The following is an 18,295-nucleotide window of genomic DNA, read 5'->3' as shown; positions in this document are numbered from 1 at the left end:
TAAATAACTTTTTAAGAGTGCTCTCCCATGTAGTTTTCTCTTTTATAAATGCAATAGTCATATTTCTGAAATGCGACTCATCATTCACACTTCAAGAATGCGACTCATAATTATAATTCATAATTCAAAAAGTGCGACTCATATCATACTTCAAAAATACGACTTTATAAAATATTATTGGTAAATCATAAATGCACTTACAAATAACACTTTAGGTGCGTGCATCGCCAATGGGTACCTATGCTACTCTCTTTAAGAAACTCAGACAAAATAGCCCATCACTTTGGAGAAGGGGTGCCTCCTCATAAAGGGGGTCGTAATGACCAGACCCTAGTATATTCATCTTTATAAATTCTTTCTAATTTCAATAAGAAAGAAACTGATGTAATAGTAGTTGGTATAGTTCTGTAAATATCATAAATGCAATTGCAAAAAAGAGACTTATAAATCGTAATTGTACTTATAAAACACAATTTGTAACTGTGACTTATAACTCGTAATTGCATAAATAACAATTGGTAAATACGACTTGTAAATTGTAATTTCTGAATCGACTTATACTATCGAAATTGCTAAATAAATTGGTGTTTCCGAATCGACTTATCAATTGCTAAATGCAATTTATAAATTGCAATTCTAAATCGCATTTGCTAGATGGACTTAGAAATCGCAATTGTAAATACGTTAGAATAATCTCATTATTGTGTAATCACAATCTTTTAATACGACTATGAATTCAAATGCGACTTTCGATTTATAAAGCTACGGGCTGATAAGCCCCTCCGGAAAACAAAGGATAAACCTCTCTTTGCTTCACTCTTTCACTCTCTCAGCATCAATGGAGGTGAGTGCAGCAATATCTCTATCACGAACTCTCTCTCTACTCTCCCCAATTTCACTCACTTCTTCATCTATTCCATATCTTCCACCTCTCTCTCTCTCCCGCCGTTGCCACCTCCGCCATCGCCGCTACACTCTTAGCCGAAGCTTTTCCCTTCCACCGGCCGTACCATTCTCCAGTAGTAGTAGTAGTAGTAGTAGAGAAAATGAAGATGAAGAAGCGGAGTTGGTGGAAATTGAAGACTCTGAATTAGAAGAAGAGTATGTTGAAGATGATGATAGCATTGATGTTGACTCACTGGAACGTGAAGCTGAACTTGTCGTTCGAGAGTTTTCGGATTCTTTGTCTCGACAATTGACTATAGGTTTATCTCTATTTCCATACTTCCACTTTACGAGTTATATTAATAGAGAGAGTTACTCTATCCTGAAATGTAAAAGTCCAAAACTTTGTCACAAAGAAGTAGTGGGTGCAATGGTATTTCAGCTCCACTGACTTAAAAATACATTGCAGCCTCTTGAATGTGAGAGAGATTGTTGTTATTGTTTGGTATATTGAGTTTAATCTGATACAAGTTACAAATGTGAGAGATTGTTGTTATCATATTTTTCTTTACCTTGTTTGGTCTTTGTACACACTACACTCTCTAGACCTCACTAGTGGGATTACATTGGGATTGTTATTATTGTTGTTGTTGGTGTTTGTTCAGAAGGTTAACTAAACAGAGTCTTGGGCTGTCCTTTGAGCTTCAAAATTAGACCACACTTTCTAGTTGAATATAAAGTGGCAAAAGGGGACAGTAGTAGAGTGAAGGAATCTTAATTGAAAGTTGAACTGTTCTGAGTATAAGATTTATTTTTCCCCTTGATGCTGAAGTTTTAACCTTTTTAAACAGGGAAATCCAAAATACTATCTTCCCTTTTCCTTGTTTTTTTTCTAACTGTGGTGTCCGGGCCAGCTCTCACGCACCTCGACTAATTCCACAGTATACCTGCTACCTCCACCAGCAACCGGTACCAGGTAACTCTATCTACCAAGGCATGGACATATAGGAAGAAATCACTTAGTGTTTTTGTCTCCGCAGGGATTTGAACATGAGAACTCAAGTTCTCAACCCACTTCATTGACCACTAAGTCACACCCTTAGGTGCTATCTTCCCTTTTCCTGTATCTGCACAAACATGGGGCCTTTGCATTTCCCTGTTCCCATCATGCATATGTTATTTCAACAGAAAGGTTTCCTCCTAAATACTAGCAAATTGCCGACATGTAACTCTAGCACAGAGGTTCAACGATACTGCAATGGATGGAGTTCTGTGGATAATCTTGTTACAGCTCTTTAACTGCTGAAGCTTTGGAAATTGATTTGGCTGTTAATCAGTGAATTGCAGGGAAGATGAGACCAAAATGCAATATATTGTATAAGATCTTGCTAAACTGTTCCATTGTCGCAGCCTATATCTTTTTAGCCCTTTAACGCTCAAGATGTTCTTCCTGTGTTGATTACAGATGAGGAGAGATCTAGTCCAAAAGAAGCACAAGTCAAGGAGAAGAGACGTAATAATACCTCAAAAAATGTTAGTATCTCATCTGCTACTATGTTGGAACTTATACTCCCATACTTTTAGAGTCTTACTGAGAAAATAAAATTGAACTGTAGTAGAGATTTGTTCATAAATCACGATATGATATTCTTGTCTCAGGGATTCTTCCCTTTGTTTGTTATTATATAAGCCTGCTATGTGTAAACTGTAAATTGATTATTAATCCTGAAACTGAAGAAAGAGCCCGAAGTGAGCCTGCAACCATAACTCATTTTTAAGTATTTGCTTGTCCTCATTTTTCGCATTATGATAAGCACAAGATACTACATCTTTCTTTTACTTGACTCAACTCTTTCTATTTTGTGATTATTCAACTAGTATCTTGGAATCATGAGTAGCTATGCGTTTTGAATCTAAGAGACTCCTGTGTTGAGCTGCTGAATTGACTCGTCTAGCCAGAAAAAGGAGGATAGGTTGGAATGCAATTTCCAATATATTGCTTGGATCCTCCAAAATGCGGCCGCACCGATGTCGGATCCTCCAAAAAAGCATTACTTTTGGAGGATCCGAAACATACCCGGCGACATTTTTGGAAGACTTGCGCAACATAGATTTCCATCAAGCAAACGGCTAAAATATGTACAAATGCAGTTCAGCAACTAACATTCTGAGTGCTTTGTTTTTTTTTTTTCAACAAGTGATGCGACTATGCTTTCCTGAGCCGGGGTCTATCGGAAACAACCTCTCTACCTTCACAAGGTAGGGGTAAGGCTGCGTACCCACTACCCTGCCCTGCCCAGCCCAGACCCACTTGTGGGATTACATTGGGGTTGTTGTTGTTGTACTAACATTCTGAGTGCTTTGTGAAGATCTACCCTCTATGTCCTCTATGTGTATTCTACTAATTTTCTGTGATCTATATGAAGATCTAATTTTATGCGGTTGACTTGACCAGTAAAAGTTTATTTGCAGATTCCTGATCATCTTCTTCCTAAGGTGGCGATTGTTGGAAGACCGAACGTTGGTAAATCAGCACTATTCAATCGTCTTGTTGGGGTATTTTCTCTAAACTTGTCTTGATTTTTGATTGCCAGGAAATAGAACCTTGACAATCTTTATAAATGATCCAGTTTTCTTATATGATTTCTTCTTGCTCTGGCTTTCTCTTCATGACACTTGGTTTATCTTCATCAGGGGAAGAAGGCCATTGTGGTAGATGAACCCGGGGTAACAAGGGATCGCTTGTATGGTAGAGCATTTTGGGGAAACTATGAATTTGTGGTGGTGGATACAGGAGGTGTGCTTACCATTTCGAAATCACAGGCTGATTTAATGGAAGAACTTGCTATCTCAACTACAATTGGAATGGAGGGCATTCCACTTGCTACCAGGGAGGCTGCTGTTGCTAGAATGCCTTCAATGATTGAGAAACAAGCTACTGTGGCTGTTGAAGAGTCATCTGTCATTATATTCCTTGTTGATGGCCAGGTATACCCTTTAGCAGAATTACTTGGAGACTAATTGTATTTTGAAAAATTAATTAATAAGGGGTGATGAACTTTCATTTTTAGGTAATGAGATTTCCAAAAAGATAGAGGGTGTGTTTGGTATGAAGGATATATTTTCGGAATATGTTTTCCTACTTTTCGTTTGTCTAGGAAAATATTTCCCTGAAATTAAAGGAAAATGATTTCCCTAAGGCCCAAGAAGAAAGCATTTTCCTTGAACTGTGATTAGAGTTTTGTTCCCCTTTTTTCTCAACCCACCCTCGACTCACCCACCTCACTCTCTCTACCCCTTCCCCCAGTGGCGGAGCCAGAATTTTCACTAAGGTGGATCAAAATATAAAGAAGTAAACTCATGAAGAAGCCAAGGGGTGTCAATATGTTACCTATCTGCATAGTGTAATTTTCTGAAGAAGGGGTGTAACCGACACCCCTTGAATACATGTGGCTCCGCCACAGCCTTCCCCAACACATTCTTAAGCTTCTCATGTATCATGCAGTTAGCAGAACCAACGTGCTTAATATATGGATGTCGTAACTTTATTTATTGTCATATTCTTTTGTCAAATTCTGATTGCGAGACATTACCTTATCCTTATTAGTGGTTAAAGTGTATAGCTTAATATGGTAAGACAGAATAACAAATTTTAAACAGGCAGGTCTAAATGCTGCTGATGTGGAAATAGCAGATTGGCTACGCAAGCACTACTCGGACAAATGTATTATTCTTGCTGTAAATAAGTGTGAATCTCCACGCAAGGGAATCTCACAAGCATCAGAGTTTTGGTCTTTGGGGTGAGCTGATTATTCTGGCAATATATCATTATTTTTGTACCATAAGTTCTGTTTATTTCTTTTGTTTATTTGAAAGTCTGTTGCATTCTGGGCTTGAGATTTTCAAAAACTAGAATTCTTTTCCCTACTCTTTTTCAGAAATTCAATATGATATGCATCAATGAACTTGATTCATTCTTTATAAATAAACATTGTAACTTCATGACTGCTGTTTAAATGTTCCTTTTCTTTAATCTTATAAAACATGTTCCTTTGTTTAATTTATTAGGTTTGATCCCCTTCCAGTATCTGCTTTATCGGGAACTGGAACTGGAGAGCTTCTAGATCTTGTTTGCTCAGGGATAAAGAAAGTTGAGGTACTCTTTCGTCTGCGCTGAGATTAGGTGTCCTTTTACTTGGATTAGTATACTATCTTAGTGGCTAAGGCCTCTGAGGAGTATTTCTGTGCCTTATTTCCAGAAATTATGCACAGAAATAGGTTAAGTCACATATTCGCTAATTTAAGTAAACTATAAAAGCAACAACACAAAAGTTGGTGCCGAATCAAAGCTACATGTACAGAATCTGAAAACAGCTATGCATAGGATAAATCTGTACAGCTATCGGAGGTATGAAGCAAATTAAATTTTTTCATCTATATATCAAACTATGAAAAGGAAGTTATGAAAAGAAATCTAAAGTTTATGTGGGATCAATCCCGGGGATTCAGATGAAAGAGCAATGTTAGAAGGGGGCATGAGTTACTGCTATAGAAGATGGAAACCTCATGGCAGCCAAAGAAATCTTCTTCTCTTCAGCTCCTCCAGGTGAAGGCTTCAGTAGAGAGTTAATTTTTTCACAAGAAAATGAAATTTTCAAGGAAGGTAGTGGGGAACACATGTCTTGGACTTCCTCTTAGTAACTTAACGCATAGGAAATTTCTGGATTTTATTATAGCTTTTTCCGTTGTTTTATTTTCCTTTTCCTGTTAATTTTTGTATTCCTCCTTCTTCATCTTGAACCCTTTTCATTTAATACAATTGTTTTACCAATCAAAAAGAAAAGGGAAATATTTTACTTTTTGAAATATTTTGTAGGAGCCAGAATATCTTGAAGAAGAGAATTACGTTCCTGCAATCGCCATTGTTGGTCGTCCAAATGTTGGTAAAAGTAGTATTTTGAATGCTTTAGTTGGAGAGGACAGAACAATTGTTAGTCCGGTTAGTGGAACGACTCGTGATGCTATTGATACAGAATTCACTGGATCAGATGGCCAGGTGAGTCTGTGTCTGGCCTTTCCGTTATTAACCTGAAAAGATATAATTTTGAAAGTCAAACATAAACCACAACTTTTTGGAATGCTCAACTTCATGTGAATCTATTTGGTGTGCAGAAAGTTCGCAATACTAGTCTCAAGATATTGTGCTACTCCTTGCGTGGTTAAGGAGTGGTGAATAATTTTAAGGGCTTTAACTGAAATCCATCCACCCTTTCTATGCGTGGTACTGGCTATTGATCTTAAAGTTTGAAGGCTCTAAATTTTCTTCCAGTTTCGGTTTTAAACTTTGACCTCAGGATTACTAGTTAGTAGATTATGAGGTTTTTATTTCTGGTTAGTAAATAAGTTCTGAGCATTCCATATGTTCATATATGTCTAGTGTCTGCAAGTAGTTAATTAATATTTATATCTCTAATCAATAGTCTTTCAGCAAAAACATTGAGAGAGAGAGAGGGAGGGAGGGGGAGAGAGAGAGAGAGAGGGAGGGAGGGGGGAGAGAGAGAGGGAGGGGGGAGAGAGAGAGAGAGAGGGAGGGAGGGGGAGAGAGAGGGGGAGAGAGGGAGGGAGGGGGAGAGGGAGAGGGAGAGAGAGGGGAGAGAGAGAGAGAGAGAGAGAGAGAGAGTATATCTGACAAATTGTGAGAATTGGTTATACAGTATTTTGGAATAGCCTTCTCAAATCCTGTCACAAAATGCGTCAAGTTTGTTAATTGTACATGGTCTCATGATGGAATAACTTGTGTGTTTCTCACCCTTTAGAATTGTATAGAACTTAAGGATATTGGATTGGGCAGGTAATTTATCTGAGGGTACCTGAAGTGTTTTCAGAAGCTCGAGCCTGTTCTTGGAGTTGCTTTAACTTATTTATCTGTTTATATAGTGTTTTTCTTTCCGCCACAGGACTTAGTTCAAGTGGCAAAGGTTGAGGGACTTGTGATTTAGGTCACAGGTTCTAGCCTTGCGCCAAGCGAATTAAGTCTGGTATTTAAGTAGAGAAGGGTAGAGGTGCGTCCATTATCCCCGAGTTTCAGAGGCTGCTGTTAGTTCTAAAGGTTGGCCCCAGATGGATTTCTCAGAAAAAAAGATAGTGTTTTTCATTCTTCAATTCTTTTTAAGTGGAATGGTGATGCTAGTCCATACCAGTTCACACTTCATTTCTCCATATAGTTTCATTTCCCTCTTTAAAAAGAAAGGGGAATCTTTCTAAAGTTACATGGGTGCTTGCATTTAGATCTACCTTCTTTTCGTAGAAGCTTTTAAAAGATAGATATCCAGGTTACCAACTACCTGACAGAGGTTTTTGAGGTCTTTAAAGATAAATTTGGGAATGAAATTGGCTCAAATAGCGCAGAATGGGTATAAAAGTTTCATATAGCTGACCCCACTAAATATACTTGAGGTGTAGTTATTTTGCTGCATTTGGGAACAGAAATTGCTGGATCATATTGGGCTGTATATACCTCTTTATATTACTCAGGCAAATAGTAACTGGGTCGCACTTGTTCTTTTCCTTCTTGGATTTTGTTTTTAGCAGGATGACTCTTTATTGATCAGGGTACTTTTCTGTGTAAGGGAGCATGAGTTCTTTCTTACATAATTGTCATTTGACAGAACAAAGAATTATGCCTGCATCATGCTTATAAAGTGATTCTTTGCACAATGTGTTGCATTTGTGATGATAAATGCATCCGATTTCTTTTTTATTTTGATGAAGTAAGTGGGAAATGCATCCTATTTCTCAGATAGTAAATCAATGAAAGAATTTTCCGAGTATGAATCTTTTGCAAGGGAGAAAAAGGATCTTAAGACTAGGTTGATTTCCAATCAAGGCAGATACTGCCTGATCACATTCTGAGATGCTGACCTTCTCATTTTTGTTTGTGATACAATTTATTGCAACTATATACAACAACTTGTTGATCATATGTACTTCTCATTCTGCATTATTCATTTGTTATTAGATGACTGCACTTCGACCTCTACTTGCTCTAGTTGAACCGTTAATGTATGACAGAGTAGATGTGTTTATTGATATAACACAACGACTGGGTTAACTTTAACTAGTACATAAAGTGGTCAAGCAATTGTTAAGCCTACCAAAAGTCTAGCTAAATATTTAGACAAGACTGTATACTCTCTTTACACTAGAAATATAAATGAAAGAAATTTACTTACCTTATCTAACCCAAAAAAAAAAAAAAAAAAAAGTGAACATTGTTCATAAAAGCAATTTGGATGCGTAACAGAGTCAACATTCATTCCCATCCTGGATGTAAGATTTATAAAATGGCTTGGGTTAAAATTGGAGTTTCCAGGTTTATCACCTGAAGTTGGCTGAGAAAACTTACATTTTAATGATCCTTTTCTGCAGAAGTTTCGGCTTATTGATACTGCTGGAATAAGAAGAAAGGCTGCAGTGGCTTCATCAGGTAGCATACCAGAGGCTTTATCTGTAAATCAAGCATTTCGCGCGATTCGTCGGTCAGATGTTGTGGCTCTTGTTATTGAGGCTATGGCTTGCATCACTGAACAGGTACATTAAGCTGACTTGGAGAAACTATTGTTGTGAGATATGGTGTAACACAGCAATGAGTGCACGGCATTCCTTAGTAATAGGCAAAAGAGTAGTTCCCTCTGTGCTTATAACATGGCTACGTAAATATTGATATGTTAACTTATATTTGTTTCCTTGCAATTTTTTAGGATTGCAAAATTGCAGAAAGGATAGAGAAAGAAGGGAAGGGTTGCCTCATTGTTGTGAACAAGTGGGACACGATCCCTAACAAGAACCAAGAAACTACTGTGTTTTATGAGGAAGATGTTAGACGGAAGGTTCGTTCTTTGAGTTGGGCACCTATTGTGTATTCAACAGCAATAGCTGGGCACAGTGTTGAAAAGTATGTTCCTTATTCCATCCATCTTCTTAGTTATTACTTCGACTCTCATTTTACAAAATTTATTGCCTTAGTTCAGACAAATCGGTTGCAATTGACTTGGCATTTATATTGAGTATCAGATGTGTAGGTGCATTTGCTTACTAGACCAAAGGGATAAAAGAACAGCATATCATGCCATTCTCGCGGCTGTTATACAACTCAAACTTTGTATTTCTGAGCTTAATGCTCGAAAACAGTAACGGATAACTGAAGGTGTATTAAGAAAGATACATAGTGGGACCTCCTGTGGGTAATAAGAAGCTTAAGAAATTAGGTCCCCTTCTTTTGTAATCCCACTTGAGTATTGTCAATAAAAAGTAGACTATTAGAGACCCAAAACAATGAGAAAATGACTTGTAACTGTGAAGCTATGATAAAGCTTCTACCTGATGATATCCAACTGAATTTGCTCATGCTTACCATCTACAGTTTAAATGGCTTAATGAACTCCTTCCTTCAACTCTCTGTTTCAGTAACATCATAGGAGAGGATGATGAGAAGGCACGTGCAAATTGAACTGATACTGATCCTTCTGATTAATTACTTTGTTCTTTTGTGATGGAGGAATTTTCAGGAAATGTATCTTTAAACCAGAATCAGTGATCACCTTCTCTGACTTCCGAAACGCTTTTCATATTTTCGATAACGATTTAAAACATTTTTTAATTTGTTTGAGGTATATCCTGAAAAAGATCTGTATAATTTCATTTACTAATCATAATGTGGCAATTTGATTCGCTTTTGCTGGATTAAGACAGGATAGAAACATATAAAGTAAAACCAGTCAAGCTGGAACCTGCCTATCCTCCATACAGGAAGAACAATAGGAGGTTTCTGTTTATTATCCATGTGGTGCATTTGTACAATTTGGAATGATTTTTTGAGAAAATTTTTAAATTTTTCGGAAGAGGTTTTGGCTTGCTAGATACTCTGAATCCAATGTTGGTGCAAAATTTGGTTCCGCGACATCCATCAGACTAAGAGATGATTTGATGAGACAGTTGGTTACCAAGGTGAGTCCCCCAGTTTACCTGGAGGTTTCGGCACACAAATAATGGCGCAACTTGATCAGGGTTGCTCCTGAACGAGTTTGGCCGCCGTGCAATGGATTGATGTCATGCTTAGTGCAAATGGACTGCTTGGTATTGTGCTTGATGAGATGCGACTTGTTATGCAAATTTAAGGTGGAGAGTCATGAGATGTTTGGCGGCATATTCTGTTTTGTTGGATTACGACAGGTTAGAAACATATAAGGAAAACTGGTTAAAATGGAACCTGCCTATAATCCAGACAGGAAGAATAAGAGGACATTTCTGTTATATCTATGTGGTGCATTTGGCTTTTGTTACAACGCAAAAATCATTTGGCTCGTACGCTCATGGTTTGCTGAGCACGAAGGGTAGGTATTTCTGTGAATCATCTTCAGCGGATCCCGAGTACACATTTGTTTTTCTTGTTTACTTTTGGGGGCTTGGATAGGACAGGGAGGGATGTAAATGGAGAGCATTTTTTTCTACTGAAGCTTTTGTTTGGTCTCACTGGTGACCTTTTGTGTAATATTATTTCTGTTTAAAATAAAAAAATCTTGATATATTATTGTTATATTCTAGAATCATTGTTGCTGCTGCTGCGGTGGAAAAAGAGAGATCAAGAAGATTGACTACTGCAATATTGAATCAAGTTGTGCGGGAAGCTGTTGCATTTAAAGCACCTCCCAGGACTAGAGGTGGGAAGAGAGGACGTGTTTATTATAGCACTCAGGTAAATTTCATTTGGAAAGATGCATTTACATTTACTATTTTCCACACGAGAAAAACTAGTAATCCCTTTGTATTGTTACTTAGGAGGCAGGAAGGACATAAATTATGTTCGATGTGATACTTTAACTATTGTAAGAGGTTTACTTCCAAGCTGGCTACCCCTCATTCTGTGACATCATTAAAATGGAAAATTGATTTAACAGAAATTGTATTGGCATACATGGCATGGAATGCAAGTGTGTTGTAAAGTTACACTTCAGTGGCTTGAGTTGAGATTCACTAAAACGTAGTAAACTCATGTCCTGCCTTTAATTTACAGGCAGCTATTCGACCACCAACATTTGTCTTCTTTGTTAACGATGCAAAGCTCTTTCCAGAGACATACCGTCGTTACATGGAAAAGCAACTGAGGACGAGTGCAGGGTTTGCAGGCACACCAATTCGGCTTTTGTGGCGCAGCAGGAGAAAAATGGAAAAGAATGATGGTTCGTTTTCATTAACAAATGAAATTTATTTTCATCTTTCGTCATGTATCTGCATTTTCTTCTCTTTTTTCCTTTTCCCTTTTGCTGTTTAATCGCAAAACATGAGTGTGCTATTTACAGTCATTTAAGTTATGCAGCAAATACTCATGTACAATTCTTGCCATGAGTGTGCAAACAGTTGCGCTGCAGGTATTTGAGCCAATGGATGTCTAGTTCCATGTCCTCAATCTTAACCACGGCTAAACATACTGGTTGAAGCACATCCTTACACATGTTAAATTTATCTCATTTAGAACCTAATGGTATATATTCCTCTGATCATTTCATAAATAGCCATAAGATATGTCTCTGGAGATGGCTCATGAAAGGTTTATTAATTCCATTATCATGTCTCGTTACACACATATTTGGTTCCACATTTTTATTTACCCAGTTTTAATTTCTAATTTTATGGGGTTTAGAGAAAATCATCGGGCTAGTGCTTTCATGGTAACGCGCTATATTCTGTATATGACTTGGAAAACTAACACAGTTTTACTCTGTTGGTCTTCAGGCAAGGATGGTCCAACAAAGATGCAAGAGAACTTCAAAGACAGAGAGAAGAAGTTGGCAGTTCCAGCATGAACTTATGGTACTATTGAGCAAATGCAGTTATCTTCTTGATGTCTTCGAGAAATTAAACGTCTATGCAAGATCATCAAGCTGTTACTTCGGAGGCTCATTCTGGAAAAGCTGTCAAGGCTGCCGTTTGAGTTTGATAACTACCATCTATTCTTTATAGGTAAAGCAAGTGTTGAAGAAAGGAAGTGGCACTCACGTCGAGTGATTGCTTGATTTATGACCTGACCATCACTGGTGATAATAACATATGTTTCAGGGCCAAGAGGAATTGCATTCAAGCACTTGCATGTGACCAAAACTTCTGTTAGTTTGTCAACTACATTACAGATGGAATAGAAAGAAACAAGAAATATGAGAAACTCTGTTGTATATATTCACGGTATGGCAGATCTTGCTCGTACGACATATTGTAATAATGTCAAATCAGTTTACATGTGAAATAACATTTATATGGTAATTACATTATGATGTTCCAGCAAGAGACCATTTGTGAACATACGAAGAAAAGTTTAAATTTTCCTTTGGATGGGGAGGCTTTACTATCTTGGTGCAATTCTGTCGAAAAATGATACCAAGTAGCCACTTGTAACACCCCTATTTAAAACATATCCAATATTCAAAAATTATTTAAAGTTTAGTCCATTTTGGAAAATCTAAGACTGAACCTGCCGCTGCTGCTTTAGTTGGAGTCTGTCAAATTCAGACCTTCGGGTTTGTATAGTCCAACTTCAGACGCATAGGTTGAAATTTGAAAATTTCAGACCCACAATACTTTGTTCTCCTCCATGATACTTAGTCTGACAGACAAGGAGAAATATAGATAGTTTATCTCTTAGTTCTTGAGAAAAGTAGTACTAAGACAAGGTAGCCCGAAGACGTACAAAATTTATCGATAGTAACAACGGATTGATACCTAATTCTATGAGAGAACTAAGGCTACAATTACACTAAACATAAGAAGCCGCCAAAATGGAAAATTTTCGAAAGGAAAATGCAGAAAGCAGCATTAAGCATGCTAGACTGAGTTGCGGTGTGCATTTTGAAGGCCGGCCAAGTCTTTGTTACCAAAAGATACACACAGAACCCAAAGTCAATCCAAACAGGTACACTATTCTCCGTAATGGTGAAGTCTATACTTGAGAAAGCGATGATGTCCTCTGCCACAAAGACCGGCCCAAGATTGAGCTTGCATGGACAGAAAGGTAAGCATTATTTAGCCTGTGGCAAGAAACAAATATCATTAGGGTGGAAACCATAGAATATGTGAAAAGTAGGTGGGATAATACTGGGTATGTTGTTGTTGTAGGTGGGAGGGTAGAAAGTAAGTTTTTCTTCACGCGCAACTGGTGCTTTAAGTCTAACAAAGCAACTACAGAGATTACAGTACACAAGAAGAAGCTGCAAATGCAATGTTTACCGGTCAACGTCTGGCATAGCCAAAGGATCATGCTGCTCTTCTCTTTGTTCAATAACTGGAGTAGCACCAGTCATGGTAGCCAAATCTTGAGCACCTTCAGCCTACACCAGAAGGATTGACAGCATATGTCAAAAGATAAACACGAACTATACACATTCTTCATTTAAATATGACACAGTTAAAAGAGGAGATACAATTTATAGTCTGAAACAGGATATTATGAAAGGAAAAGAAAGTTAACAACATAGATATCACATGTACAGCCTGCTCAAACTAATGAGTTATCATCAACTACTACATAATGTTCGGTAATGAAAGAGATACCGATCATCAGGTAAGAGAATTGTCCCAGAGGAGAAATACATGGAGGGCACTTTCCACCCCTTAACATTCACCAAGCAAAAAAATTAAAATAAAAATAAAAAAAGAAATCAAGAACCAGGCCACAGCAGAAGTTATGAAGCTGATGAGAGATCAGAAAAAGGTGCAAAACTTTGAATTTCTTGAACAAAGCATTTTAGGTAATGGCGTAAGATGGATTTCTCAATAAAATCACATTTTTCCTGATTCTGTGCTGAACAGATCCTTGAATATTCTAGACAAAGCATTAAAGGTAAATGGCGTAAGACATGGATTTCTCAATAAAATCATATTTTTCTGATTCTATGCTGAACAGCCTTGAAAAACCGGTCTGTGTATAACAAGGAGCTCTTAAACTGAGTTAGCTTCCTTCCAGCTCATTACTAGCAGTCTGTTCAGCAAAATGAGGAAACCTAAACAAAAGGGAAGCAATATTCTGGTACTCCCGGACACAAATATGAAGAGTGACAGACTATGAAAATTTTAATTTGATGCTTAATAGTTATGGCCAAGAGATTTGAATCTATTTTACTGACTGCGATTATCTTATCAGTTGTTCCAGCATGCAAAAAAATATTGGCAGATAAGTTCATGAAGTAGCTTAATCATTTAGCTTCTCATCAAAAACAGTAATTGCACAGAAAGGAATTGGCCTGAATATGAAAAATAACCAAAATCTTGCCTGTTGAGGGTATTGCGCATAACCAGCATATGCACCATATGCATATAGCGAAGGATCCTGGGTGGCTCCATAAGCGTAGGCATCATAACCTTGTCCATAGCCATAATAAGCATTCCACTGACTCGGATCAGCAGGCTGACTCCATACACCAGCGTCCTGCAAGATAGCGCCATATTTGATCAGATGCTAAACAATTAATAACTCGTGGAATATAAGCAATTCAGATCTATAGTTGATAGTCCAGCTTGCTGAATAACAGTTTGCATCTTGCATGTACACACGTAACATAAATGTCTATAATGAACAGATCCATACATAGCACACAATATTTTACTATGTTTGTTTTAAATATTGACCGCTTATCTTGAATGGACAACTTTTTCAGAGCCTGATAACGAATTTGTTCCAATCACTGGCTACATTTAACCCGATGGTTCTTACTTTTGTTTTCAATGGCTTGTTAATGAAGAATCTTACCAATATTAAATAATTTTATGACATGGATAACCTCTTCATGACACTTGCATAAGATCCTAAAGACTGCACTTTGTGGCTAAAAATAAAAATCTACAGGATTTTTTTCACCTGCTTAATGGTCGGACTCCTGCAACAATTTCATGACATGAATAACTTCTTCGTGACACCTTCCTAAGATCTTAAAGAAAAAGTTCGTGGCTAACAATAAAAGTCTACAAGGATAATCTTCACCTGCTTAGCTGTTGGACTCCTACCCCATGAAACACGAACAACTTGTTGACCAACCAAAGCACCCTGCATCCTCTGGATTGCTTCTTCAGCAGATGACCTGTATAGTGAATATTAAGGGACAAAACTTGAAAACAGAGAAAAAATGCTAGGAATAAGTAAAAGATCAATATCGCTATGATTTGACATTTTTGTGTCTTACAATCAACTGTAATAGGCAACTATCACACATCAACTTAGGCAGACAGATACACTTATTTCCCACCCCCACCCCACCCCACCCCACACGGTTTGATATAAAAGTGAAAATTCATGAAGACAGATACCTGGCAGTAAACTGCACAAAACCACAGCCCTTGGAAGCAGGGATCTTAACATAAACAATTTCCCCAAACTGCAAAAAAACTTGTCTCAGTTCCTCCTCAGTTAAGTTGGGGTCCAGATTACCAACATAAACCTGCAGTTAAGCAAAGACAGTCAGAAGAGAAGTGGAAATATGAGGTAACACATTCCAAGTTCTTAACTTACTGTTGTATTAGTCAAGTCATTATCTACAGGAATAGTCTGTACTGTAGGAGGATAAACAGCAGGCGGATAAACAGCTGCATCAAAATAAAAATTCACTGTTTAGTGTACTGAGGAACAGAAAGTAAATCAAAAGATTACTGCATTTATAAGCTACACGAATCTTCCAAGCAATGATTTGCGTGACCACCAAGAAATTTAATGTTCTTTCTCAGATAATTATTGTTCTCTTCAGTTATCAAAGGTGCATCAGCAAGAAAAATGAAAAGATTTGGGAACTGTTCCTGCAAGAATTTTATGAGTTGTGTAATCTGAAACTTGTAGACGAGGTTGATACTCTAATAGAATTCCATTGAACATTACAGGTTTAAGTTATGAACTGTATTCTCATATTGCATAGTCATTGGAATTCGAGGTTAGCTCACACATAGTGAGCACTTCATGCCTCACCAGTTGGTGCCCCCCCCCCCCCCCCCCCAAAAAAAATAGTAATTACTTTTATAAAAATTGTAAATCATTTTAGTAATCATTCAGCACAATTTTTTTTAATGACGGTGGTGTCTCCAGGCCAGCTTACGCACCTCGACTAATTCCCTCGAGTACCTGCTACTACCTCCCACCAGCATAGGTACCAGGTAATTTTGTCTACCAAGGCTTGGGCAGACGAGAAAAAATCACCTAGTGTTTTTTGCCTCCATTAGAATTTGAACCTGAGACCTCATGGTTCCCCCGACAACTTTATCGTTGGATTTAAATATTAACAAAACCTTGTTACCCACTAAAAATACAGTTCTGAATTACCTTTTACTACTGCTGCATATTGTTGCTGGATAGGGGTTGTCTTTTTTGGTGTTGCTGCACTGATGCGCATCGGCCTAGTTGAGCAATACATCCCATTCATTTCAGTCATGGCACGGTTCCGTTCATTTTCATCAGCAAATTTAACAAATCCATATCCCTTTGTGCGTCCAGTATTGGGATCAGTAACAACCTTGGCTCCTCTAACCGAAGGATAGTGAGTACGAAAAGTCTCTTGCAATAGATAATCCGTTACATCAGGTGCTAGATCTCCAACAAATATAGAATGCTCTGGTCCAGCATCACGACGCTCTCCAATCCCAAATGATGCCCAATTTAACCTAAATGTTACCTCTGTCCCTGGTATTTGAGTTCCATTATACGACTGCAAAATCCGCTCAGCAACTGCATGTGAATTAAACTCCACAAATCCATAACCCTCAGGTTGGCCAGTAATTTTGTTTCGAATTACTTTTATTGAGAGCACCTGCATAGGCCAACATTGTTCATTAACATCACATTAAACTGCATAAGCAAAAGTTAATCAAATTAAATATTTATACAATTTGAGCTAAAATCAAGACACCCAAATAAACATATTCAAAGAAAAACCCATTTTAAATGGGAAAAAAAACAATATAACAAAATTTAAGCGCTTCCAAGAATTCAAAGGAACCCACATAAACTATTCATTAACCAATCCCAAAACATGGCTTTTTGAGCTTCTCAAACAAAAATCTTGGCTACTTTAGCTAAAATTAAGATATTCAAATAAACAAATCCAAGGAAAAACCCATAATAAATAATAATAAAAAACAACAGCATAGCAAAATTTAAGCTTTTTCAAGAATTCAAAGGAACCCACATAAACGATTCATTAACCAATCCCAAGACTTGGCTTTTTGAGCTTCTTGTAGACATCGAAAGCTTCTTGTAGACATCGAAATTTTACCGGATCAAGCTAAATCCTAAATTAAAGATACTATAGGACTCTTGAAATCCTAGGATTCTATTAGGGTTATTTGGAGGTTACTCTAGCCTAAACCTAACTAACACCTATATAAAGGGATACATATTCCCTTGAAGAAGCGTCTCAAAATTCCCATAAACTCTTGGGATATTCACAAAGAGATCAAAATATGGTCGAATACTTCTTGACAATCAAATAGTTCAAGAAGCTAGAGATCAAGTACATTCCAGGAGGTCTGCCCATCCTACGTTCAAGAAATTCGCTACTTCAGTCCTCGAATCACGGAGATAATCAGAATCACGGAGATAATCAGGATAGAAGAATCAAGGGAGAAACAGAATTGTACTCGCAATTGATTAGTACAAATATTTTTCTCTTATTTTGTGATTGCAGTTTATTTTTCATATCTTGAAAAATTATTGCAAACACTTCTCAAACAAAAATCTCGACGATTTGAGCTAAAATCAAGACACCCAAATAAACAAATTCGAAGAAAAAACCATAATACATGGAGAGAGAAAAAACAGAACCAACAAAGTACAAACTTGAGGGGAAGAAAAGAAAAAAGGAAAAATAGGAGAGAGAGAGAGAGACCTCAGCAGTTTGAGCAAACCAGCTATGGAGATAAGATTCATCAGCCCAATAAGGCAAATCGCCAATCCAAAGAGTACGCACTTCTTCTAGAGTAGCGGGCTGGTGGTATGGCTGCTGTGTATTCATCTTTGGCTCTGTGTGTTTCGCTGGGGTTTTAAGAATTTTGGCATATATATATTACATTAGGGGAGAAAACCTCTGTGAATGTTAAATAACATGGATGGCAACTGAATATTACATAAATATCACAAATATTAAAATGACCAAATAGCCTTCTTATGACAAAATTAATTCATGGAATTCTAAATTATGCTTATCTTAATTATTCTTCACTTTACAATGTGATTCATTGGACTACTATTTGTTGACATGCCAAGGAGCGTGGCTACAACATTTTTTAGGCACATAAGAGTGAAGACAAAGTGAAAATCAACTTTCAAGTGTGTCCTTTTTTATACGGCCAAAACCGGTTTTCGACCTTTGTATGATTAGTCAATATT

The 18,295-nt window shown here is 37.4% G+C and overlaps 2 protein-coding genes across 2 annotated transcripts; one reads left to right on the top strand and one right to left on the bottom strand.

The window, feature by feature from the left end:
• Positions 1 to 582: 582 nt before the first annotated feature.
• LOC104108581 (uncharacterized) lies at positions 583 to 12,223 on the top strand. The gene is made up of 12 exons (XM_009617653.4): positions 583 to 1,205; positions 2,351 to 2,418; positions 3,358 to 3,441; positions 3,580 to 3,873; positions 4,546 to 4,685; positions 4,954 to 5,041; positions 5,762 to 5,941; positions 8,314 to 8,475; positions 8,646 to 8,839; positions 10,489 to 10,639; positions 10,958 to 11,123; positions 11,677 to 12,223. The coding sequence occupies exons 1-12, from the start codon at positions 839 to 841 to the stop codon at positions 11,745 to 11,747; spliced, it is 1,965 nt and encodes a 654-aa protein (XP_009615948.1). The 5' UTR covers positions 583 to 838; the 3' UTR covers positions 11,748 to 12,223.
• A 328-nt stretch (positions 12,224 to 12,551) lies between these two features.
• Positions 12,552 to 17,987, bottom strand: LOC104108580 (polyadenylate-binding protein RBP47B'). Its single transcript, XM_009617652.4, has 8 exons — positions 17,796 to 17,987; positions 16,235 to 16,718; positions 15,437 to 15,510; positions 15,235 to 15,365; positions 14,912 to 15,008; positions 14,204 to 14,359; positions 13,162 to 13,262; positions 12,552 to 12,962 (listed from the first exon to the last, which is right to left on the bottom strand). The coding sequence occupies exons 1-8, from the start codon at positions 17,919 to 17,921 to the stop codon at positions 12,875 to 12,877; spliced, it is 1,257 nt and encodes a 418-aa protein (XP_009615947.1). The 5' UTR covers positions 17,922 to 17,987; the 3' UTR covers positions 12,552 to 12,874.
• Between the last annotated feature and the right edge of the window lie 308 nt (positions 17,988 to 18,295).

This window comes from Nicotiana tomentosiformis, chromosome 11 (genome assembly GCF_000390325.3).
Source record: "Nicotiana tomentosiformis chromosome 11, ASM39032v3, whole genome shotgun sequence".
Lineage (NCBI taxonomy): Eukaryota > Viridiplantae > Streptophyta > Magnoliopsida > Solanales > Solanaceae > Nicotiana > Nicotiana tomentosiformis.
This window is presented reverse-complemented; position numbering and strand designations above follow the sequence as displayed.

What these genes read in the sequence shown, in the direction of transcription:
- LOC104108580 (XM_009617652.4), bottom strand. Translation starts at nt 17,921, where the DNA reads ATGAATACACAGCAGCCATACCACCAGCCCGCTACTCTAGAAGAAGTG. An exon ending in GGTTTGCTCAAACTGCTGAG is followed by an intron (nt 16,719 to 17,795) that starts GTCTCTCTCTCT and finishes TGGCCTATGCAG; the next exon opens with GTGCTCTCAATAAAAGTAAT. An exon ending in GGAGTCCAACAGCTAAGCAG is followed by an intron (nt 14,360 to 14,911) that starts GTGAAGATTATC and finishes GCTATCTTGCAG; the next exon opens with GACGCTGGTGTATGGAGTCA.
- LOC104108581 (XM_009617653.4), top strand. Translation starts at nt 839, where the DNA reads ATGGAGGTGAGTGCAGCAATATCTCTATCACGAACTCTCTCTCTACTC. An exon ending in GTCTCGACAATTGACTATAG is followed by an intron (nt 1,206 to 2,350) that starts GTTTATCTCTAT and finishes TGTTGATTACAG; the next exon opens with ATGAGGAGAGATCTAGTCCA. An exon ending in AAAAATGGAAAAGAATGATG is followed by an intron (nt 11,124 to 11,676) that starts GTTCGTTTTCAT and finishes GTTGGTCTTCAG; the next exon opens with GCAAGGATGGTCCAACAAAG.